Source organism: Myripristis murdjan, chromosome 3 (genome assembly GCF_902150065.1).
Source record: "Myripristis murdjan chromosome 3, fMyrMur1.1, whole genome shotgun sequence".
NCBI classification, from domain to species: Eukaryota; Metazoa; Chordata; class Actinopteri; order Holocentriformes; family Holocentridae; genus Myripristis; species Myripristis murdjan.
Genome location: NC_043982.1, coordinates 35,537,710 through 35,563,506, shown reverse-complemented (window position 1 = coordinate 35,563,506; position 25,797 = coordinate 35,537,710). Strand labels below are relative to the sequence as shown.

At 39.4% G+C, this 25,797-nt stretch overlaps 1 protein-coding gene across 2 annotated transcripts in view; it reads right to left on the bottom strand.

Annotated features, from left to right (window-relative positions):
* Window positions 1–25,797, bottom strand: part of trip4 (thyroid hormone receptor interactor 4) — a 71,626-nt gene that overhangs the window by 31,151 nt on the left and 14,678 nt on the right. The window contains exon 12 of one of the 2 annotated variants that reach the window (XM_030080894.1): window positions 8,169–8,271. The exons of the other annotated variant lie outside the window; for it this stretch is intronic. Coding sequence (XP_029936754.1) covers window positions 8,169–8,271 — 103 coding nt within the window. The remainder of the gene's footprint in view (window positions 1–8,168; window positions 8,272–25,797) is intronic. 2 annotated transcript variants of the gene reach the window in all.

Genomic DNA, 25,797 nt, shown 5'->3' with positions numbered 1-25,797 from the left:
CAGATGCAGATGCAGAATCTATTTCATTAATATAGTAGATCAAGAACTCCAAGATCCCAAGACAGGAGCCCTGTGGGTCACTACATTTAAATGTCGCCAGAGTTGATGTCCATATATATGAATGAGATATATGAATATGATAAAATACACAAAACAAAAATACATCTATAGTGATGTACAGTTTGAAACAAAACAAAACAAAACAAAAAACTAAATAATTTAGAGTACAATTAGCTAAATGGGTACATATCTAGTTTGCTTTTTGCCAGCACATAACCTTTGTTGTAAAAGATTTCATATCTGGAATTACTTCAGATAGTAATCTGCTCCAGAGTTGACAACCCTTTAAGGAAAAAGCTGGTTGTCTAAATTTAGACCTACAATGTTGTATTTTGCAGTGGCTATTCACCATGCTCCTCATTACTCTGTTACTATATTGTCTTTGGATTTATCTGGAAAGAGGCTCTAGACCACAGGTGTCAAACTAAGCGGGACTAATCAGTGAAATCACCTGGTGGAGTTGTTGGTTGGAATGAAAACCTGCAGCCTCTTGGCCCTCCATGGCACGAGTTTGACACCCCTGCACTAGACTGTTAAAACATTTGAAAACTACTTTAAGAAACCAAAAAATGAGTAAAGCTCTCAAAGCTAAGTAGATCGCATCTTTTCAGTATGTGACAGCGATGCCACTGGACTTTTTGTCCACTACTTTCAGTGCCTGATTGTATAATGATGTGAGGTGTCTGATTGTATTAAATAATAGAGTGTATAAATAACTGGGCTGCCTGAGTGGGTATGTAGTGCCTGATTATTTTGAAACAGTTAAGGTTGGTCTTTACTATTTTTGTCCATGAAAACAAAATTATTTGAACAGCAGAACATTACCATTAACACTGTCAGACACTTTTGATAAGCCTAGAAACATTCCAACAGTATATTTACTCTAATTGCTAGTTGCTTGAATGGGTATTCACATTTCTAAGAATTCTCTTCTACATCAGCTTTTCGTGTCTTTACTTGTCTTTGCAGGTATGTAAAGATAGAAATAACGTGACAGCTGATGAAGATATTTGGACCCCAGACCAAACAGGAGAGCTACTTTTCGATTTGAGGTCTTTTGAAATGACTCCACTCGTCAGTTATTTTGAGAGTAAATATGTTGATGGATTGATATGTTATTAGAGATGAACTGATCTCACCATGACCTGCTGCTGAAGCTGAATTTGTTATCTTAGCAATTATTTCCATGACTTCCTTCAGAGCAGTTGGATCAAACTTCAGCAAAGGAGGGGAGTTCTCTTTTGTATCCCAGTGAAACTCATCAGTGTGACTAATCCTTAGAAGGAGAGATAAGCCAACATTCACAAAGTACTCAGTGAGTTCAGAGGCAATATTATAAGGGTTAGTATATATTCTACTTTCATCACCAAATTGTGAGGGAAGAGCAGAGAATTCCCTTTTCTTGTTTAAAAGCTGTTAAATGACTTTCCATTTCCATTTTCTGTTTTCAACTTTCCACTTGTTTTCATCTTAGGTAATAATTCTTTCCTTCTTTGTGGCACTTTTCGAGAGGTCATTTGTGATGAAATTAGATCTATTCATATGTTGAACATTTCTGATAATTTCTCACTTGTCCTTGCTGTGCAGTAGATAAACTACCACATATTTTTGGTCAGTAGTTCTATTTGTTGTAGGCTTCATGTCCAAAAATTTGTTACAACTTTAGTTTGTTAAACTATTTCTTTGTCTTGTCTCATTACATTTATTAATGTTTGAGTCAACAATATGGCTCCCTCACAATTGTTTTTTCTGGTGGCCAAATTTATGAGTGACTTTCAGAGGTAGTGTTCAAGTCTGCAACTTCATCTGAGAGGGAACAAAAGGTACTAGCTGTACTGAGCTCATCAACCACATCTTGAGTATTACAGATGTATTTTTTTGACAAGTTCATGAACACTGGCTGACTACTGAATTAGTTGTGCAACAGAGTTTTACAATTTTTTCTTGTGGTTGAATGGTTCTTTATGCAAGGCTCACAGGACTGCACCGGCTCCATTTTGACTTCTAATCAACATTGTTGTCGTTATTGTATATATCCACTGAAAATATCAGTTACTTAAGTGCGTACATGCTTGGTTGGCAAATAATGAGTTACAATAATCTAGATGTCTGGAGACAAAGGCATGGATGAGAGTTTATGCACCACTGAGTGAAAGAAATGATCTGATCTTGGCAATACTCCTAATTTGACTGACAGCTGATTTGGTGATATTGTTAAAACGTTTAGAAAAGTTCAGGTCTGAATCAAAGATCACTTCCCAGATTTTTGACCTTTTGGCTGCAGTGCAAACCTTGGGACAATAAAATCTGGCTTACACAATCCCTGTGTGATTTTTGGGTCCAAACACTATCACTTCGGTTTGGTCATTGTGCAGCATCAAGAAGTTATTAGACATCCAGCACCTTATGTCAGACAGGTTGTGAGTAAGGTAACTGGTGTAAGGTCTGATGGATTTATGGATAAATAGGTCCATCATCCGCATAAAAGTGGAAAGAAATTAAGTTAGAGGTGCGGATAACTTGACCCAGTGGTTACATGTACACAGAGAACAGTAAAGGGCCAAGAAAAGACCCTTGACTCTTTGTTTAAGCCAGCAACAGCTTTGCAGAAACCCAGTGTTGTGCACCGGTATTGCGGAGAGTGTATTGTTGGGGCCACCTTCACCTGTGTCTCAAAGTCATTGTCTGTGTGACAATGACTTTGAGACAACTATGAGGCCAGTTTGACAGGTCATGTTGGTCATGTCAGGTGGCCACATCTAACTCAACTCAAACTCAACTGGCACAAAGTGTTTTATGAGAAAAGTAGCCTGCCTGTCTGGGCACAGGTGCGGTCATCACAATGAAAAAAAAGTTTATTTTAACTTGAAGGACTAGGGATGGAATTAGTGTTCAGTTACGGTTAGGCATTTAGTTGTTATGATTAGAGTTAGTGTTGTGATTAAAGTGAAGAATGAGTGTCAAGGGAGTATCCTCAACTTTATAGTGGTATATAATGCTTGTGTGTTTACGAGTATTAAAAATAACGACTTTAGCCTACCATACAGAACATTTCACAGCTCTTAAAAAACATGATGTAGTGAGGGATAGTTAGAGGGGGAGAACGAAAGCAAAAAAATGTGGGGTCATGTTAGAGTGCCCAATTGCTTTCAACATCCAGGGTGACCTTCAGCTTACACATACACACACAAATGTTCATGGGATGTGCCCATAAATCATGATGCATATCTCTTATTACAGGGAGTGAGCCCTGGCTTTATGCCATTTTAAATGTCACGGACTCCTCCACAGGGTAATGACTGATCAACCTGGGTTTACATCTACCATAACTCAGCATATTATTTCCACAGCCAACTGTAAGCTGGCTGGACACGAAGGCAGTGTAACATTATTTTATATAGTCTTCTTATAACTGCATAATGTAGTTCAAGTTTAAATAATAAACATCCAAAATATTCACTATTAAATGGGTGTAATCCATATCCAAACTAAAATGTGCACAGGGTGGTACTAGCCAATTTTATCAAGGCTCCACTCTTCCTGGGAAATCATTTTCCATAGCATGATTGCTCACATTCCTCAAGGATAGAATAAACCTCATAAGCTTTTCACTGGAATTTCTACAATCTGCTGAAAGCACAGTGTGGTACCACCCACATTAACCTATTACTATCCTAATTAATCAACAACAGCAACAACTGCTAACAAGGATATGTATGAAAACATTGAGTAGCACACCCGGGGCTGTTCCATTCGTCCTGCTGCTCAATTCTGATAAGGCATGAGATGGTTAGTGATTCCAGAGAAAAGAGGATCTTGTCAATGTAAGCTGCTGGAGGAGGGAAAAAAACACTTGTGCTGAGCCTCCCTGAGCGAGATGAGCGGCGATGCCTTGACCCGCGAGACACACTGGGAACCGAGGTGGAGGAGGGTGAGAGAGAGCAACAAAAGCTATAGAGTGAGAGAAGCTAGCCAGTGACACGGGGATGAGATCTATCTCACTGGGTCAGGGTAACAACTGCAAATACTGGCTGGACTTGTAACCACAGTTAGCTTGTTTTAACCAACACACACAGGCGCGCGCACACACACACACACACACACACACACACACACACACACACACACACACACACACACACACACACACACACACATACATACACGATGCATGTGTATATGTAATGTGCACAGATATCCAACAACCTAATGAACTATATATACGTTACATTATCCAGAAGGTTAGTGTTAAGAAAGCAAGGGTAATACATTTGCTGCACATTGAATAGATTAACTTGCATAGATGTGATATATTGATTCATTCATTTGATGTAATTTCAGAGACTGTTTACTCACTCATGCAACTGGAATCTATTAAATGAATCTTTTGAGCTTATAGTAGGTGAGGAGGAAGTCTACAAAAGGCAGATAAATACCTTTTCATGTGCCATATTTTAAAACTGCATATAGGTCAAAGTTTTATGAGTCTGGGATGATGTGACAACACAATGCAAATGCTCTTTTTTTTAAGAGCTATGAAACCTGATGAAGAGAGGGTGTGTGTGTTATATGACAGGACACAAGACCTAATTTCACTTCTTGTACAGCCTGTGTAATTCTTTTAAGACAATTACACTTAGCAAAGATGGTTTACAACTTTAGAGACTACTAACATTACTAAGTGCTGATCGAGACAGATGTTCAGATCACTTTGCATCCCCTCATCTCTCCTGGTAAAAGTTGTCCATGATCACACTGCACAGACTACAGATGATGGTCGACATGCACACTTGTTATGCACCTACGAAAACAAGAAATAATTCCCCCTGCCAGGAGGAAGTCTCAAAAAAGTAAACCAGAAGCTTTGGGATCGCAGAAACCGAGTCGAAGACATGTAAGGACACTTTAAATGCTGTTAAACAGTTATAACTTCAATATCAATATTGAATTTTGTAATAAAGCCCAGCCCGAAACTGATCCAAAAATATTTGCAACATGAATGCAAACAGTTAACTCAGAATATCAGGAGAGAATGGCTGGCAGCCGCAGCCTTTACTTGCCATATACCACCTCTCACAAGGCACCTGGGGGAACACTTTTGTAGGCTTTTACTAAATCCACAAAAAAAACTGTTGACAGGATTATAAAAATCCAGTGACCCCTCTATTATTCACTAGAGTGCAAAAAGCTGGTTCTCTCCTCCACAATCATTACAAAATCCACATTATTTCTGCTAGATCTGAGGCTCTGGAGTCTCCTGCCCAACACCTTTGTAAAGGGTTTCCCAGGGAGGCTGAGCAGTGTGATCCTTTGATAGTTGGAAGACAACCTCCAGTAACCGTTTTCAAAGAATGGGAACACTGTTTGCCAATTCAAAGCCACTATTCCCAAAATCCACACAAAAATTTTATATACTACAACACTGTCCTCCTGAAAACATGTTTTTTTTTTTTTTTCCCAGGCATGCCTAACACACATAAGGTCTCAATTAATGTGATCTTGTTCCATGTGAAAGTACATTTAACTCAATATTTTCTGCTACCCTAGAATACACTGAACACAACTGCTAATTTTGTAAACAACTGCAATTTTACATATTTTCTAAACCAATGCTATCTTGTAGGGTTGATCTATTTGAATTGCTAAACTTGAGTTCCCACCCAATAACCAGTGGGGTTTGGCTAAGGACCTCCAGAGTGAAGTGAAATGTGTGTGTGTGTGTGTGTGTGTGTGTGTGTGTGTGTGTGCGTGTGTGTGTGTGTGTGTGTGTGTGTGTGTGTGTGTGTGTGTGTGTGTGTGTGTGTGTTCAAAAATAGACTTCCCTAAATCATAAATTTGACCGAAGGAAAGAAGCAGTCCAGGAAAAAAAGCCTCAAAATGTGTCACTGTGGAATGCAATGGTCATGTTTTCAGTTAGCACACTCCATGAAAACCATAAAGAAATGAATGTGTTGTTCAGTTCAGCCTAAACTGTGTGAAATTTTATTTTGAAAGGAAGAAACCCACTGTCCCAATTTTTGTGGGACAGTCTATGTTTAAGGGGGTCATCTGCATCATATCATGGCCATGATAAAACCAGATTTGTAGGGTAGCACTAAATTATTTTATAGTCTCCCTATAGGTGTCACACCAGCATACTGTGTTAATAAAAATTTCAGTTGTTTAGACTGACATCATTAGGCTGTCCAAGCACACACTGCTTGTTCTGATACCTGTGCTCTGTCTGCATGGGAAATAGCAGATGTTGATGTTGAGACGTTTGCACTCGGGGGCAAGAAAAAATGTAATGACATCAAACCGGTACGCTGCCATCTTTATGCACCTGGTGCATGGACTGAACTCATGAATATCAAAGACATCAAGGCTCTTGACTTTCAAAAAGAAAGAGTGACACTGGTAGTGTAGGGATTTTTTTTTTTTTTTTTTTACACCTGATCTCAGGACACTGTTTGTTGGTTAATAAATCATGGTCAGTGCTTCAGGCTGCATTACTAAGCAATCTCCAGAAACTACATGTGTGTGTATATCAAACTGTGCATGTGAGGGACAGAGCTGGAGGGCAGAAGGACACAGAGGGAGTTGGGTAATGTGGCATTACACCTCTCTACAGGTAATGACATATGGAAAATGTCATGATAACATACTTGAAATTATGCTTGTATGATTTCTTTATGGATGTTAGAAATGTCATGTCCTCAAAACAAAGGCGTAGAGTAAAGGCTTCAAAGAGTGCTCCTTGGCACAATTTGTCTTGGACAGCAGGGAGTTTATTTACCTCGCCATCTGAACATTTTCAAAGGAAAAACTGCACACTTGAATGTTTGGGTGAAATCCTCACTGTGTTCTCTTGTAGATATCTACAACTTAACATAACTGAAATGAGAGAGAAGCAGGTTGCATGCATAACTTGTTATTAAAAATGGCGGCAATAAGCACATAGGGCAAATAACCCGCAAAGCTCATGTTCAAAAACACCAGATGTGCTTATTCACTATGAATAACTCAATCAATTGAGAGAGCATAGGAACTTCAGTGCTACCGAGCAATTAAACAACAAACTAGGTTTGAATTACACAAGGTTAGATTGGCTGGAGACTACTGCATCCCTATAGCAATGTCTTGTTAAATTTCATCAAGGTAAGTCTAAGACGTTTTCTGAGATTTTTTTTACTGCCAGTTAGAAAAAAGTGTGAGACCAATTTTGCCACATAAATAAAATGAAAAAGATTGAAAATTCCCCTATGAGTGCAATGATTTTTAACGACAAAAATGATGTGATAAGAAAGACTGTCAAGACCTCTAAACTAATTTTAAGACTTAAGGGCTTATTTAACAGCATTCATGGAAGTTTTATGTCTTAAGTGAAGGTGATCGAATTCAAGACAAGACAGGGAAATCTGAAGATATTTTCATGTCCTGCAGACACCCTGTATAAAGCAGCATTTCATTGCGTTTTTCACTCTTCAAGTCTGCAGCACCTCACCAAGATTTTAAACCCTTTCTCAATTTGCCAAAAAATGAAAACCAAAGTCATCATATCCTTTTTAGTACAAGGGCATGTCTCCTGCAGCATTTTACCTTGAGTCTTTCTAAAGCCTTCTCCATCGATCTGGAAGGATCTCTGAGAGGCACAGCTGCATAAACAATCCTCTCAAGTCTTTAGAGGGTTTTGAAATATTAACAAAAGAGCTTGCAGGTACATCATTTTGCAGCAGCGGCTATGGCAGCAGAGGGAAAATGTGTTTGAGTCCCATTATAAATCACACAATACAGCAACAACACCGCACATCCAGCCCCAGCTTGTCCCCCAGGCAACCTGACAGCAAAATCCCGTCTTTACAGATGGCTCCTGGAGAGGATTTGTACATGTGTATGTGAGCGTGTGCATTTCTATATGTGAGTGTGTTTGTCCATGATTTTGCTTTATTAAACATAACATATCAATCAGAATCTGTGTCTCGCATGATCATCCTGTCACACATCCATTTATGTAGGCATGTGTGCGAGCGTACAAATGCAGAGGAGAAAGCTGATAAAAAAAAACCTCAGATGGCTCAGGCTAATTTCATCCGCTCCACTTCCCCTGACATGAAAGAAGTAGGACTTACAGATCTTGTGCTTCCCTTTCATGGGGAATTTCACCACCAGTTCCTGAGGGTTGGTGCAGATGAAGACGAATGGGGAAGCCGACTCCTCAGAGGTATCGGCGAACTGCAGTGAGGGGAAAAGGGGAACAGAACAGTCAAAGCATCATTTTACACAGAAACACTGTGTGACCACATTGGCAATGGAAAATGTAAAAGCTCATAACGCCCAGTATCTCTGTTATGAATCATTCAGTGCGTGTCATTGTTTACATGCATATATTGCGTGAGGTGTCTGACATGGCTAATGGAATAGCACATGCTTGACGTGAATGGATAGTTATGAAGCTCGCTGGGTCTTGTGCACAGTAATTGCATGCTTATATAGCTGCTAGTGAGAGCAGCTGCACAGCTTGTGAACTGATCCACCACATCTTTGTGCTACAGAAAGACGCACAGTTACAGCCATCAGCAGAATCCAAGATACTCAATGACACTTTGGAATAAACTGTTCTTGTCATGACAATCTTTTATGTATCTAGCTCTAACAAAAAACTGTACAAAAAAACAATTGATATATCGAAGTGTGATCATATTCTTTTTTTTTTTGTAATACTATAGATTTTCTAGCTCTTTGTATCAATATGCATTGTTCATGCACATCATTTACATATTATGCTATGACATCTACATTTTAGTCCAATGTGCTAACTGTATGCATAATAAAACTGTGCAAAGAAATCAATAAAGATGAGTGTTGCAATACTATTTTTCACAAAAATGTATCAATTCTATAACCTCATATAAATACATATTATTTATACAATTAATTTTCATGATTATTATGATGACAACTACAATTTAGTGTACTGAAGGAAGTTCACTACTCTAATTCTGTTTTAATAAATTGGAATGCGAACAATGAATCAAACTTAATTTATGAAACCATTTTGACATTAATTGTTTAAACTGTTGTATTTTGGTTGTATTTCAAGCTCTGTTCACATATTTCCAGTCAACTCTGTAGAGTGTTGCAATATATTGTGATACAAATCAAACTGTGACCCATGCATTACAATACACAAATAGTTTGTGAATGGTCATGTTCCCACTTTCCAAGCACTACTCAGGAATTTTATGTACAAATTTAGGTTATGGCTGATAATAATAATAATAATAATATGCATTGTAACATGAGGTCAATGCCAAAGCTCAGCCATAGTATGTACTGTATTAATTATGCATATTTTTGTTAGTTTTCCTGCCAATATGTAATTTAAAAAAAAATCTTTTGCTAAACCTGTCAGTTGAATTTAGTCACATCCATGGTATACTTATGCATACATGCTGCATTACATTCCTATCCAGAAGAGTGTGTTACGGCATCTAATTGACAGCAGCCCACAGTGTACAGAAGCCAAGAGACAAGAGAGGACCTCTCTCTCGCTCTCTGTGGTATTGATTGTCTCTCAGGTGAGAGTGGGGAATTGACTGACACTTCATGACAAAGGAGTCATCTTTCCCATCAGCGGCGGCCAACGGCTCTCAGCTCATCCAATTTCCTCCGGCGCTATCAGATAGTGCCCGTGATTGCATCTAGCCAGCCAGGAAGCAGTTCTTTTCATGACAGCATGCTTTTTCCTCTCCCACCCCCACCCCTTATTCACAGCCTTTCTATCATTCTCAAAGGAGCACTGAAGGTTGTGACAAATTTGGGGCTTTTAAGGGAAATCAACAGAGTCGGCAAACCATCTGTATGGTCCCTGACAAACTGGGGAGAGATGATAGAGATGTTTATTTCAGATTACAGTCCATGCCGCCCTGACTCTAATATACTGGAGAGTGATAAAATATGTAAACACTTGAAGTCATTAATGCCTGGTAGGGACTCTACTAGAGGTACCAATTGATTCCTCCTTCCAACTGCAATTGATATAGTGATTCCAGTTTATCAAGATCTCCCAGTTTGTGCACTCTCCATGTTAGGAACCTCCCCAGGACAGTCCTTAGACAAAGCAGCTATACGTATTTTAATAGGGGTTATATTTAAAAAGAGATGAAAGGTTGAGTGACTTTGAAAATGTGTAGTTATATGTATATAGTGACACTAAAAGTATCATTCCATCTTGAAACACATCATTTAAAACCATGGACTGGTGAATTATTTTGCATTTAACCTTCAGTTAATCCACTGACCTCACTGGGTGATCTTGTCAGCACAGCTACAATGGTGTTAACTAGGGGGAAAAAAATCAGTGATCTAAAACAGAAGCGTTAGCTGTCAGGTTTCAATGTCAGCCCCTAAAAATAAATTGGCAATGACTTCTTTTTAGATTCACTGATTTGCAGCAATGTTAGAGAAACAAACAGGGAAAATTCTGACACTGGGAGCATACCTCTTTCTCCCTTTAAGCTCAAATGTGGCTGCAGCTGCTCTCTGTGCATCTCACTTGGTGAGTTTACCAACAGGATAACAGAATTAAACGCTAAAAACAAAAAAGGTACCAGGAATACAATGTAAATTGCCAATTCATGTTTTAAATCAGCATTAATGTGTTTTAGGGTGGATTTCTCCTTCAAGATGACATCAGCTGGCTGCAACAAAACAGTGTGTTTACATGCACCTCAATAATCTGGTTGCTCCCCACCTACAGATGTTATTTGATTTGTGAAATGCCATGTAAACAAGAAACCAGGTTTCCACAGTCAGGTTAAGGGATTAAGAAAAACCTGCTTACTACCAGTAGATTTCTGCTGGAGAGCCTGATTCCTAGGTCATTTCAACCCTTACTTGGATTTATGAATGGCCTTTTACATGTACACAAGCAATAAATGGCATCAAATGAAGAAACTGACAAACAGACCATGTACACTGCCCAGGGAAATAAAAACGTAACTGTCTGTTTTAAATGAAGAATGCTTAATAATATAAGCATTACTACTGCTGAAAATATAAAGGGAAAAACAGATATCTGACACAGGTTGCTTTACTTTTCAGTCCTACTACAGATGGTTAAAAACACCACCACTGCTGCTCACTGAGCTGTCCAACCCTCCAGAGCAGGAGGAGGGGAAAGCTCTTCACTCTGATGCATAAGTTTTCTTTCTTTCTTATTTTAAAGATCAACATTTCAGTACAAACTGCCTTCTTCAGGATGCCTTCTTGCATAAGGCAGTTTGTACCGAAACTAAAATAAATACTTCTGCATCAGAGCCAAGAATGTGTGGCTTCCCTCTCCTCCTGTCTATTCTGTAAGTCAGCACCTCACAAATCAGGTGTGTGTTTCTCCTCTCTGCTTCACCGACCCTCCTGAGCAGACATGCAAATCTTGGGGAAGTCGCTGCCACAAGAGGCCAGCTGTCAGGTGTGTTCCGGCGGCTCCACATACATTCGGGGTGCTGGGGGGTTTACATGCGCTGACTTAGTGTATGTAAACTGAGCGTTTTGAGTAATAACAGTAAGAGAAGACATTTCCTGCATTGACCTGGTTACGCACAGTAAACTGGCTTCTTGTGTGCATGTAAAAATAGTCACTGGCAGGTCTAACAAATGCTGTTCTTTTCAATGTCTATTCACTCAGGAGAATTACCCAGTACTCTAATCCTACTGCATTGATTCTAGTCCCACTAAAGTGATTACAACCAGCTCATCAGAAAGAAAGGACACATACTTATATCAGCTAGCCGAAGGGGAGAGATGTATTTTCAAGAAGAAAGCAAAAAAAAAAAGTCACAGACTGCTTCCGAAATGTGTGCTTTAGCTTGATAAGCATTTCTCTCCATTTATATTTATAAGTGAGGCATTCACACTGATACTCTCATCCTGAGTGCATCCGTGAGTGCAATGATAGAATAAGTGTAAAATCCTAGATCATCAAAATCACAATCAACTGTAAGAGCCATGATATTCCTGTGATCACAGCATGATCTTGTTACAACGAAATGCTAGGAAAAGAAATGAAATAAGAGCTAAGGAGAAGGGCAGAAGGGTTTTTCTTTTTTTGAGAGCAATTAGAGGGAAAATGAGAGATGGGATATGATTCAGTGGGGAGAAGGTAATGTGAGGCACTTCATGAAAAGATGAGTTTTCAGCCCCACTTGAGATCTCGGCAAAGAAATCTCACATTAAACAAGATGGCTGTATTGTTTGAGGTATTCACAGACACAAAATGGTGCTGGTCTTTCTAAATTCAGATGAAATGAGCATAGCTGCAGCCAGGGCTTCAGTGTGCTCACTGCTCATGTGAAACCCTGCCAGTCGCCTGCTCTTTCATCCTCCATTAGCTAATTAGCATTTAAAGCTGTTGAATGTGCTGCTTTTCCTCACCCCTCCCCCACCTAATTGTTTCCATACCATGTTAATCAAAAGGGCATGAAACACTGTAGTTGTGTGATGAGGACGTTCGCAAGCTCTCCATATACATCAGGAGGGATCTAATGCAGTCAGAGTAGGGCTTGATAACAATGGTATTAAAGCCATGCTTGTGAGAAAAACATGTTTTGAACAAAGCAAATTTGTATTTAAACTTACACTGGTTACAATAACCAGAGTCATCTGATGTGCTGGTTCCTTAGTAACTTGAGGTCAAGGCTTATACCCCAGGTCTTTCTGGTTTGTGATTGCTGTGTGTTTGACATATTATGGCAACTTAGCAGTTGCTTTAAACTACCTCAAAGTATATCATGTTCACATGGAGGTAGAAGTCAGTGGATTTTGGCAAAGAGCCTCTGCAGCATCCACCTGCTTGTTTGTGACAAAAACATCACTGACAATTGGCTCAGGTTCAGCACGGAATGGTGTGTCTACTGCATGGCAGCCATCCAAACTGTTCTGAGAAAATACAAATGCACAGACTCCTCAACCTTGCCAGCCCACATGCTCTGGATAAATGTAGTCATCCATCTTGTGTTTTTTAACAAAGTGCATCTTTACATTAAGGTTTACTGCTGCGCACTCAACAGCAGGCTCCATAAGTCAGCTGAGGGCTTGGGGACAGAGAAAAAAGTGGTGCTTTCACACACCACAGAGACCTTCATTCATGACAGAGTGTTTTATCTTATTTAAAAATGTGACACGTTACGCTAGCAAAACTACTTTTGGTCAGGTTTTGGTCTCCATATTCCCTCACCTAGTAAGAAAATGTAGTAACTATAGTGTAGTTTCCAATCAGCTTTTTTTTTTTTTTTATTGGAAATTTTTAATTTTTGCATAAGAAATGCAAAACCAATTTCATAAATTTCAAACACAGCACAACAAAAAAAGAACCAAACAAAAATTGCCTGCTGGCCCGGGGTGGATAAGCTGTCATATCAACAAAAAGGAAATGCGATAATGGATAACAGATAGAGACATCCAAAGAGACAATGATGTAGCAGGGACCGCGGGCATGTGCTTCTGCTGTGCTGGATGACAACTGTGCTCAAGTTCCCCCCAGGCCGGGCATAACAACTACTAAGGGCTTTTTAGACGGGCGACAAAAAACGCATGCGGCTTCCTGCTGCCGCTCTGCTGTACTCAAAGCATCACGTGTAAAGGGGCAGATTAAACCGGGCTGACCGTGCGTTCGCGCGTTGCAACCGTAACAACGATCAAGGCAACACAAAACACGTGCCCCCTAAAAATGTCTGAAGTAAGATACAAAGTTACACATTTGCATATTAACAAAGTAAACGTTGTAGCTGGTTGTGGGCAAAAGACTCGTGAAACAGGACTGGGAGCTTGTTGGTTTAGTTTTGTTAAGTGATCCGGAGCAGCAGGGGAGCAGGGACACATCCTGTGCTGGCTTCCAGATGTGAGTTTGGTGAATTTCTTCATTTCATGGTAAACCTACACATAACATAATGTATTTGGTGTCCACTACCTGGTCAACTGAGTGAGCGATTTCCACGTCACGCTCAGGATGAGTCCAAAACAACAACAATAACAATGATAATAATAAATATTATAACATTCAAGAAAAAACAGCTCTGGTCGATATCTGATCGAAACTGAAAAAAGTGCACTGGTGCATCTCTAGTTGGAATAAATACATAATCAGAGTCTGATGGCATCCAGACTGAGAATTATAAACTCTAAAACATAATGGTACCTTAACCGGTGCTGATTCTGTCCTGGGGCAGTGAGCAGGATATAATCCAAAAACCCACAGCTATTACCAAGAGAGAGGCGCTTTTCACCGGCAGGAGAAGCTGGTCCCTGCCCCACAGTTTGTCAAAAAGCAGTGGTTAAACAGTCCGCTGCACCACGACAGTTTTTAGTTTTGATTTGAATGTTTGATGTAACCCGGCCATTTGTCAAAAAGTGTAGCCACACCCTGCCAATAAATAGGCCTTGTGGTTTAATTGGGAGTGGTCTAATTGAGGTTTTACAGTAGTTCAAATTATAGTCAGGCTATAGTCTAAAACAGTATTGGGCTGTTTACAAATACAGTAACGTCAGTAGCACAAATACTACGCAACAACTTGGAGGTGGTTAAAGTGCATTTCTAAAAATATATAAATAAATAAACTGGGATTGACTTTTTCATATATTTTCATGTATGACGAGAAAAAAACCCTGCCAGTCATTTGCATTTTCATCCTCCATTAGCTAATTATCATTTAAAGCAGTTGAATGTACTGCTTTTCCCAAGCTTTTAGATCAATATACGCAGATGATCACTGTAACTGAGATCACTGTGAGTGGTTTCCGCTGGATTTACCCAAAACGTTCAGATTGGAGGATCCCTGTTTGCAGACTAGACATCCTGAAATGCTTTGAAAAATACATGCTGAAGCAGAGACAGAGTGAGAGAGAGGGACTCCAGGCAACTTTAATATGGCTCAAAACATTTCAAAAAGAACCAAACTGAATGAAAACATAACCTACATAAAACAAAATATAAATTACAAAAGAGCAAAAGGAAAAGGTGAGTTAAAAAAAAAAAAACATGTACAGCCTCACATTTGCTTCAGAGACTGCCAATTCAATAGACTGCCCACTATTCAATTTTCTGGGATACTGCCAGAGGGGCTTCAACAATAACCAACTGTAATAATATGAAATTCACAAGTTCATTGGAAAAAGGGGGAAGAGGGAGGGGCACAGCCTACAGGAGGGAAGCCTTTGGCTATGAAGAATAATAATGGCTTAGAGGGCAGGGAAAGGGTACAACGGCCCTATTGCTCTTGCAACAAATCCTGATAATAAAGCATTCTTTACTGAGGTTTTGTACTAAACGTGAATCTCTCATCAGCTTTTCTTGCTCAGCACCTCATATGCTTCCTCTGTACTGTACAACTCTTAGTACAATCCAAAATACCATGAGTTAGGACCAGCAACTGATGAAAACAACATCCATCTCAATAAAACCAACTAACACAGTGCCAGGATTTGACAGCAGGAACACAAACCTTTGAGTCCAAGCTTGTCAAGTAACAGCTCAACAAGCCAACACTGTTCCCTCTCCTCTCTCTACAATGTCTCTCTCTCTGGCTCTTTTCAGCTGCTGTCGGCAATTAAGGGCAGCAGAGACAAGTAATCTCCTTCTGGGCGACAGGGCCAGACCAGAGCAGGCATGTGGAGTGGGCTGTGCAGTCAGAGGGGGGCTGTGTGGCTGGCCCCAGCCTCAGCCGTAGCCAGGCCCTGCTTGGCTGCACTCAATCTCAGCCCAATAAAAAGGCCTTCATTGGCAGGGTGCAACTGAGCCAGACGGGCTGGGAGCATGTGGCTTTTAAAAATGAGGAGGGTGGGATAAGGGGGAGGGAAGCATAGAAGGAAGAGAGTGAGAGCGAGAGAAGAGAGCGAGAAAAAAAAATGAAAAAGACAAAGAGATTGGGTAGGAGAGACACAGAAGCAGAGATTTTGATAGATAAGGAACTAGAGAAAGCCAACTGTGTCTTCCTAGAAAGGAAAAATGAAATACTGCTTAGCTGGTTCTGTCAAGGCTGGTTTCACCCTGGGAATGGAGAAACAGATGGGTTGTCTCTGAGCAATGGGCTACATGTGGGAGGTGAAAGGGTGTTGTTAGGAACTGTAGGCAACAACGCCAAGCTTTCTATAATCTATCGCACTCACGAAAGAACACAAGCCTGTTTCTGGCATTTGTTAACCAACAACAATACAATCGCCCTTAGGCAGCGCACTGCCTTTTGGCTTTTTACATGCACAATTTTATTTATTTATTTATTTGTTTTCCCATTCCTGCACATTAGAGTATCTGTTAACATGGCACTGCAGTGATTCCAAAACTTAATCAGCCATGCTTCACCGCAACACACACATAAAAACACACCCTCACATATGCATCATAATATTTCTATGATAATGTCAGCATTTCAATCCAAAAGACTGGCCACAAAATCCACAGCAGATTACACAAGTGAAATCATTTCTAAACAATGAACAGTTTCCATGAATGCAAAACTGCAACAATGGCTACATTTACATGCACAAAGAACTACATTTATACCCTGGCTGTGTTATAGCCACATTTATACATCAACAAAAGACACACTGTTGAGTAGTATTTACTATAACTACTGAGATTATCATTTCTTGCCCATGTATTAGATCTAAACTATTATTGTTTAGGTCAGATAGAAGGGTTAGCAGCCAGCCTTTCATGCTTGTGCCCAGACAGACTTCTCTGTCTGTGGGCGGGACAGCAGAGGCAGACAGGAATATTCTGTTAACTGGTTTATTCATGGTAACAGGGGGACTGAATCGCAGGACATCAAAGGTTCATGTTAACAGCTTAACCTGAGCAAGACCTTAACTGGAGTATGGCCAAGAGCCAGGTTACCCTGCGCATGTGAATATTGCCATGATCTTATTTATCTGAATAGTTGATTTGAGTTGTCTTTTCGACATTACGACTGATTGCATTATGTCCCTCTGCTGCCTCTACTGTTTTACAGAAAACAGGCCGGTTGTTTTTATAACCCATCCTACTGTATTAATCTATTCTTTTTATTGCCTGGACTCTGTGTCCCCTAGATGAAATACCACTACTTATATATGTCTCCATAGGGCTGTACCTGACGCAGAATTTCTTCTGTTAAACTGTATTCAGACAACTCAAATTCATTGTCAAGGTTGCAGTTAAAAAAGGTCAATGTTAATAGCTCATGTTAATACCAACCATGGCAATCAGAATCAATCATAATCAAACACAATAGAGTCACACAAACATATTTGAGCATTTAAAATCTCTGAAATTCATTGAGACAGCTGCAAAGAGATTTTAATTGCCAGTCAATTTGAATTACTGTGTGACTTTGATTGAATAATGAGACGGAGTAACGAGAGAGCACACAGGTATGTCTGGAGAGCATATTTTCAACAGCAGCGACACTGAGAAATTACAATAGAAATACTATAGGAACACTATGTAGGTGTGCATGTTTTTCTACTGCTCTGTCCATGATGACATATTGCTATTTATCACTTTAATCATGAATGTCCGTCTTGGCAGAAATCGGCTACATTTGATCTTTTTTATTGTGGTACCGAAATGCACTTTTTACTGTCTTGAAACAAAAATGCTTGACTCAAAGTCCTCAGTTTACCCCAACAACTGCATGGGATATACGACCAATAATTTGAGTTGCTCTCTCAGGGGGCAGCCCTAGATATTTTATCATCTTTAGTTCATCTATCTTGAGCAAAACATACCCACATGATAAAGGGAAAAAATACACTTATGCACAGTTTGTCCTCCATTTGTTTCCTACTGCAAATACTTCAGATCACCTTTTTCATTTGGTATGCGCAATGGCACAGTCAAAAAGTTTAAATTCCAACAATTTTCTTGGATTGAAAAAAAAAAAAAAAAGATAAAATATGCTTTGCAAGAGAGAAACAAAAAACCGTTCTGAAGTTGTGCTCACAGAATTAGAAATTGATTTGCTTTACAATCCAAACTCAGTGATGAGAAGTCCATCTAACAGAATGATAATCAACACGATGCTCGTGCCTCAAATACCAATGACAAACAGAGGACAAGTGCTGAATAATTACTCATTCAGTTATAACAGCTACAGAATAATTAACAAGAAGAATGTGGAATGCTTATATTTACGATTACTGGTGTTATAAGCCATGCCGTTATCAAGAGGTGGAGTGAAAGGCCCCTTTAATCTATTCCAGGCTACAACATTTTTCCCTCAAAATAGTGTGGGCATACATGCAAGTGCTGAATATCTTTTTTTGTGTGTGCGTAACGTAAAATTAATATGATTCCATAAAAAGCGTTCTCCCTGACACAAGCACACACAGTCTCCGTCACATGCCATATGAATTCTCAACAGCACCTCCCTATTTACAACTGACACCAAAGAAACAGACAAACCATACATTCGTCTGGGAGGGAACATTACTATGGACGCAGCAAATGGATCACACCAGTGTCATGTGAGATTAAGGCGAATCAATATTAAACTTTTCCCTCTGAACAGGCAGCTATTGTGGCTTACTCTCTCTCTTTCACCACGGCTCAGACACATTGAGTTGCATAGCGGTGATTAAAAATTTAACACACTCCTTCACCTACAGAATCAACTGGTGTCAAGTTGGAGAGTGAACATTAATTATCTAAGAGTGTCCAACATTGGCTCCTGAATTTTTACATTATTAATATCCCCAATGCAGGGGAAGACTTGTCTGATTATTAGAAGCTCAGCAGCAGAGCCAGTATTTTCCAATTAGTGCTATTGTGTCAGTCTGCTCTCCTGCAACTCAACTACAGTTCTTTGACCCTAAAAATGATCATTCCTTCTCTGCAGCTAAAAAAAAAAAAAAAAAAACATCAGTTGACCCATTTTGTAGTGCTAAAAACTAAAAGCCCAGGTGACACAGGAAGGTTTGCCTGTTAAAATGAAACTACCCAAAAACCTGTACTCCCTCAATGTATTTTTTATTTACTGAAAATGTTATGTTAATGCTTGTTTTGTTTTGTTTTTTTCAAACTAAAAACTATCTCATGCTCTACCAAATGTACTGCATGTTTCCTCAAATAAAAAAAAACATTCTATGCTTAATATATTAACAAAAAAGCATAATCTGAGAGTAAATGCTCAGTGAAATACTGCATCACTGAAATGACGCTACAATCAAGCTGCTTCCAGATTCTTTCTGATTCAAACACTCTTTGTTTAATTGACATTACAAAACATTAACAACATTGGCGTTAGCATGAAAAATAACAACTTACATTACATTAAATTAGCAAAATACACAATCCAATGTTCCCATGTAAAAAGAAGACCAAAGTCCCTAAGTCTGATATATAAACAAATATGCATAATTGGAGAGTACATGTTCTATAAATAATATTTGAAATGGTGTTAGAAAATTGTGTATGAAAAACATAAACACAAACATGGGAATACAGGGCCCTTGGAACATAAATGTACTCACATTTAAATACAACTAACATGTGATAAAGTGAAACTGGGATTTACTGGTGTCAGCTATGATACCTGGGCCCATTTTTACTGTGGTCTACAATTAAAAAACGAATTTTGCATTGAGGCCTCGGTATTGCCTTGGTGTAAATGACTGCAAGCCGTTAGCAACCAACCATCCAACTTTATTTAAGTTCTCCAGCAAGCTGTATTAACATGTACTTTCTACTTCCCTACTTGTTGATTGTACCAAATTCCGTTCTGCAAAAAAAAACGCTGGTTAAGAGCAAGCCACACATTTGCCATTTAGCTAGCACCAGCGCTGACAGGTGTAGTGAAGTCATGTGTTTTTGCAGGGAGATTTACGCAGGCTTCCTCGCTCTGCCCAGTTCCACTTTCCCAGCCATGTTTATGACTTCACCTCCTGCGGTGGGCCTCGGGCAAGGGGAAAACAAGACCGCCTCACAACAGTCAAAGCTCTTTAGACTCAACAAGCTAACTGCTGGAACTTTCCTAGCGAAAGGGTCCTCTCTTGTACTCACAGTTAAGCCTCTGTTTGAAGAGTGCAGGGCTCTTAGAAAATGAAAAAAAAATAAATAAATAAACAGATTGTTAATGTGTACAGGAAAAAGGTATTTTAATGGAAAAGGGTGAGTATGTTAACGGTAGCATTTTGAATAACACGCTTTCTTCGAATTCCTGCAACTTTTAGATAGAGAAAGTGCAATGAAATTAATAAAAAGAACTTTTAGAAGGTATGCTGACCCACACAATCCCCAATATGGGAAAATAAGCAGATTACTACTTTTGTATTTGAGTTTGAGTCATGCCATCAGACAACTGCATTGCATTAAGTGGAAATCGCACAGGCAAAACCTTCTACTTAGCACGGTTTCCTCAACACACACAACACACACATACACACACACTCACACACTCTCAGCAGACCCCTGGAGACAATTACCATGTCTGCTTTCAAACCTTGACTTCAAAGAACTCCAGGGAATCTTAAGCATTAAAACTTCTTATTTTCCCCCCACAATCTCCTTTTATCGGTGCCACAAATCCAGCTCCCCTTAGCACAGGTGCTGTCAGCAAAATGGCTCTAATTTTAAGTCAGGTAACAAACCAGTTCACAGTGGGCATTTGATTTCACAATATGGAAATGGAGAAGGACTGGGAAATTTATGAACATGTCTGTCTCTTAAGGTGAATATTTGCTTTGATTTTTTTGACGCTGGGGTAGAGCCCTCCCATCTGTGTTCACTCAGCCTCTGTGGGAAATGACTGTCTCTTTTTTCCTCTCTCTCGAGGCTGGCAGTGAGCACGCTTTGAGAGAGAAGCACAGAAGGAAGGCTGTCCCTTGATTCTTATCAAAGACAAGTTTTAGGTTTCCCTAAGCTTACGGGTTAGCACTAGGGCTTACAACAGATAAAGTGATCCTGCTGATACGTTCTTATCATGCTAAGAGAAAACACAGTCAACTGCTAGCTATATGGTGATGAATAAGAGGTCGCGCAGAGTGCATTTCCACTCGAAGTATTAATTTATTGGATTTATTTTAAGTAAGCTGACATATTACTTTAACTGGGCACAAGTTAAGGAGATTCCATGGAGGCTCATTCAAGTGTGACTAGAATTTTCCCCACACCACTAATACAACACTGCCTGATTAATCTGAAGCCCTAAACAATGAAGGCTGTTTGGGAGAATAAAATGAAACACTTATACAGTAGAAATGGGCAGCAGTAAAGTAAGGCAATTCTATAAGCTAGCAAAATCCCTTGTGTATATACTTGCACAAGCTTGATTATGGTCATCATTAAAGTGTTGCAAGCTTAGATGTTGCAGGCTGAGATGGTGTTCCCTCTCCAAAACACTCAGCTCTAACATAATGTGAGTGCTGTGCTTATACTGTAACCCTGGGTATAAATCTACAGGAGGTAATACATTAAAAATATGAGCTCAAATAGTAAGTGCCTTTTTGCATTATCCCACTTTCTGCTCACTTTCTGCATAGGTGTGAAGCAGGTCTATTTGAACTCCTGGAGATTAGCAGAAGGGATGAGTCAGTTGCTTTTAGGCAGTTCCAGTGGTATGGCAGTGACATCTGGACTTAAAATATCTGACAATATTGCTCAGAGAAACAAGTCATAACTTAACTGAAAAAGGATATGCATATTTCAATGGCATGGCTAAGGATGCATGAAAAACCATCGACCATATTCATGTTAATGACTTTTTAAAGTGTCAGTGGTGCGATGTTCCAAATTAAACTGCCATGGAGGAAGATAATTATTTCTCTAATTTAAACATCAGGCAAATGCAACTAGTAGTTTTAGCACAGACATCTGGAGCACTAACATTACTCAAATGAATATGTTGAGTCTTATTCTTACTAGAAGGAATACAAACGGGTTGCATGTAAATCAACAGTCTGGTTGACACACAGGGCATGCCAATGCAAATGCATTTATTGGCATATTTTCCCAGCGTAAAATGGCAAAATGAATCTGCGCACTGCTGGAAAATATGGCAAAGGCACTGGAAGAAATATCTAGAGCTGGCAGTGAATGGAGAACTAAATCATCACAGCATTTACGATTTCATCATCGGATTCCAATCCATGCTGGATTTATCTTTTCAAATTCTCAGTACTGGCTCTTATCATGCCATACTTTTAAAGAATTATTTTTATTACTGTTATGAATATGTTATAATTCTAACTAGAATAAATAGGTCTTCGCTGTATTTGCCAACATTTGAAAAAAACTGAAAGAGTTTGAAATCACTCAAAAAGAGGACTCACATCTGGGGATGGAGTGTGGAGACCAAATTTAGTCAAGCTTGTAGACCATGACAAAAACTTCCTCGCCAAGTAAGCTGTGTACTATCACTGCTTGGCATAGAAAAAAAATGTTTGCTAAATAAATTTATTTACATTTTTTAATTTATCTCTCTGCAAGCAATAGAATCATATACCTGTATGCAAGATTTTCTCAAGTGCTGAAAGAAATGGTTCCTGTTGTTTAGGGTGTGGTCTCCCTTGTAAGCAATTACTTTTCAACACAAAATACGACATTGTTTGATATTACGATCTTGTCACCCTCATAAACCAAAGCCAAATGTTAAAGCATGAGAGTCAATAAAAGTGTACACATGGAGTTTTTAGCGCGTGGGTTGTATTCTCATTGGATATTCTCATTCAGCAAGTCACCTCTTTTTGATGTGTGTTTATGCACTTCATCAGTCAGTTTTAGATTTGCCATGATCAGATCTAGTTTTGAAAATGGAACAGCATGAAGCTGGGCTACATCATTGTCGCATAACCTGACTGAGGATGCAATTGAAACACAGCAAAACAATCCTAGGTTATGTCTGAATGCTTTATTAAGCCATTCAAAGCAGCTGTATGATAATCATGCATCTGAACTGAATAATTGCTCTTGGGTATCAATGAGTACACAAAAGGTCACTTCTTAATAAGCCTGCCATTCTAGGAAACTGGAAAGTGTCTCTGTGGCTACTGTGAGAGAAGGACTCAGATCATTTTAGTACATTTAGCTTGCCACCTTTCAACTCCCTTTCAAGAGATACACAAAGAGCTGAGCACACAGATAAAAAATATTTCAACAAGAAGTCCCAACACAAAGGAACTGCAAATGATATACTTAATGAATTCGATCAGAAGAAGGTAAACAGTCCAAAAGAGGCAGACTATGAGTTCTCCACCTCCCTCAGCACAAATCACTGAAGCCTCTCTGACAATATGATCTCACTCCTCCCTCCATTTGATCAGTTGAGACAGCAGCTCAAACATGAGCACCATCTCTGACATGACTGCCTGTGCTGTGGAAAAAAAAAATGTTTACTGATGCAGCTCATGGTATGAAGACAGACAAGATCATGCTGCCTGAAGCTGTGAATGAATGATTGACAGGCTTCCTCTCCAAGCCACTGTTTTCTTTGGCAAAAATCCTGGACACAAGAGATAAACCAGGGTTTCCCATTAATATATTAAACTACGGCCGTCTGCTACGGTCTAATTTTTAGCACAGTTCACATCACACTTATGTGGCGTCACCATGTAACCAGCACTTGCGTTTGCAGAGACACAAGAAAGTCTTAAATATGTTACTAGTAGGGCTGGGTATCAAAATTCGGTACCTTAAATGCCTCACCTCCACATAAAAGGAAGTGTCATTCAGCACCACATTGGTTTCGATAAGACATTAACAACGAGCTGCCTCCACAGGCGGCTCGTCTGCTGTTATGAAAACGGAATCGCGGGTGATAAAATCCAGGACGCGAGTTGTGTTTTTTGGGTGATTTTTTTAAAAAAAACATACTGCTGACGAAGAAAGTCAACAGAGCAGACACACACAGGGAGGGAGAGACTGAAGCCGGTGTGTGTGCATTCAAAGACGAGCGGTGTAGGTGTGCATGTGTGTGGGACAGAGAGCTGAAGGGAAAACAAAGGTCAGCAGATTAAATTAGTTTGAGTAAAAACGCTAAATTAAGGTGATGCGTTATCTAGAATTAAAATGGTGAAATAAGGAATGGTAGAAATGGGCTAATATATTGTTTCAAATATATATTTCATATAAACTGTTCTGCCATAAAGTTGTCTTTTCTGATGCCTGTAATGCTCAAGTTTTCTTTTTGTCACAGTAATAGAGGTGTTCGTTCAATTCTATGTTTGGCATTGAGTTCATAGTTAGTGGTGCTGTTGTACTGGAATGCATTTTATTGAGAGCTGTTTCTACTATTCTGTACCCCTCATGTATATAAATAGGGAGAACAAAAAATAGAAATACCACTTAATATAATATAGTCCAGTACAAGACATCTGCAAACTACAACCTCAATAATAAACACATAATTAAATTTACACATTCTCCACAATGTCAACACAAACTGAACATTATAAACTTTCTTTAAGGTAGAATTTATGGTAGAGCTGTTGCACTGAACTGCACTAGACTGTACATGTGAACCTAATAAAGTGACCACTGAGTGTATATTCGCCAATACAAATTAATGGATTGAACTTACCAGCCTCCAGAAATTTCCCATTTGGTTCATATGTTTTTTTGATCCATACAAAAATATTTTTTTATTGGCTTCATGTACAGAAAAGCTGCTATATAAATATGGAAGTGTTTTAGAGGCCATTGATACACAAGCGTTTTAAAGAGTTGTTCAAATCACATTTAGTTTATGTTATTCATTTTTTACTCATTTTCCTGTATATTACATTAACGAATTATTGCTGCCTGCTGGGCCATTGAAAATATACGTGAGACAAGCAGAGCTCTGCACCAGTGGCGTGACCAGGCAAGTGGAAAAAAAATCTTAACTTTGAACCCTGCTGTTATTTAGACCAGCTGTGAAATGTGAGTTTCAGACAAATAAGCATCCACTGTATTTGGATAGGGAAGCTGTGGCATTAGCACAAATAAAGTAACAGCAAAAAATGTTTTAGTTTGCCACACACAAAAAGAGGAAGATTAATAGAGGTGGAAGCAGGGACTGCCTCCCACTGCTTCACTGCTTTCTCCTTACTTTCCTCCCCTGATGTCGCTAGCAGAAGTTGCTGAGCAGACATGTCAGCCAGCAGAGCACAATTGAGTTTGTAATCTCTGACCTGCAGTGGCAGACAGCCTCTCTCTTTCTGTCTCTCTGGGGCAGATACTTGTGGTAGTGCTGCTGCAGGGCTGAGGCTTCACTGGGTGGAAACCTATACTCCCACTCAAATGAATACACAGGCATGTGTGAACACATACAGTGATAGTATGGGCATGCCCTGTCATGGCTGGAGAGAATATTTTATCATAAGCTAGAGATAATACAGAGGTCTTTTATCATTTGGTGGAAACAGGCATTCCAAAGAATGATTATTAAACTGAGAATTCTTCTAGTTCCTGCCAGCGTCATAGCAGGAGAGATGGTCACCCACTGACTCTGCGCAAAGTATTTACTGACTGCACCACACCGCCTTCATTCATTTCCTCATTCCCAAACAGGAAACTGGCACAGACACTGGGCTCATGGGGAGCCATTTTGGGGCATCAACAACAAACACCAGATGTGGAGACCTGAGATGAATGGCAAACATATTGATTCTTTGCTTCATTAAAGCTTATTATGGAGGGGTTTAGAGTTTGCCTCTGGCAAGGCACTGATAGATCACAACATTTAAATTGACAGAGGCCTTGTTTTTTCTCCTTCATGCAAACCACATTTAACACAGACAGGGCTTTTATTT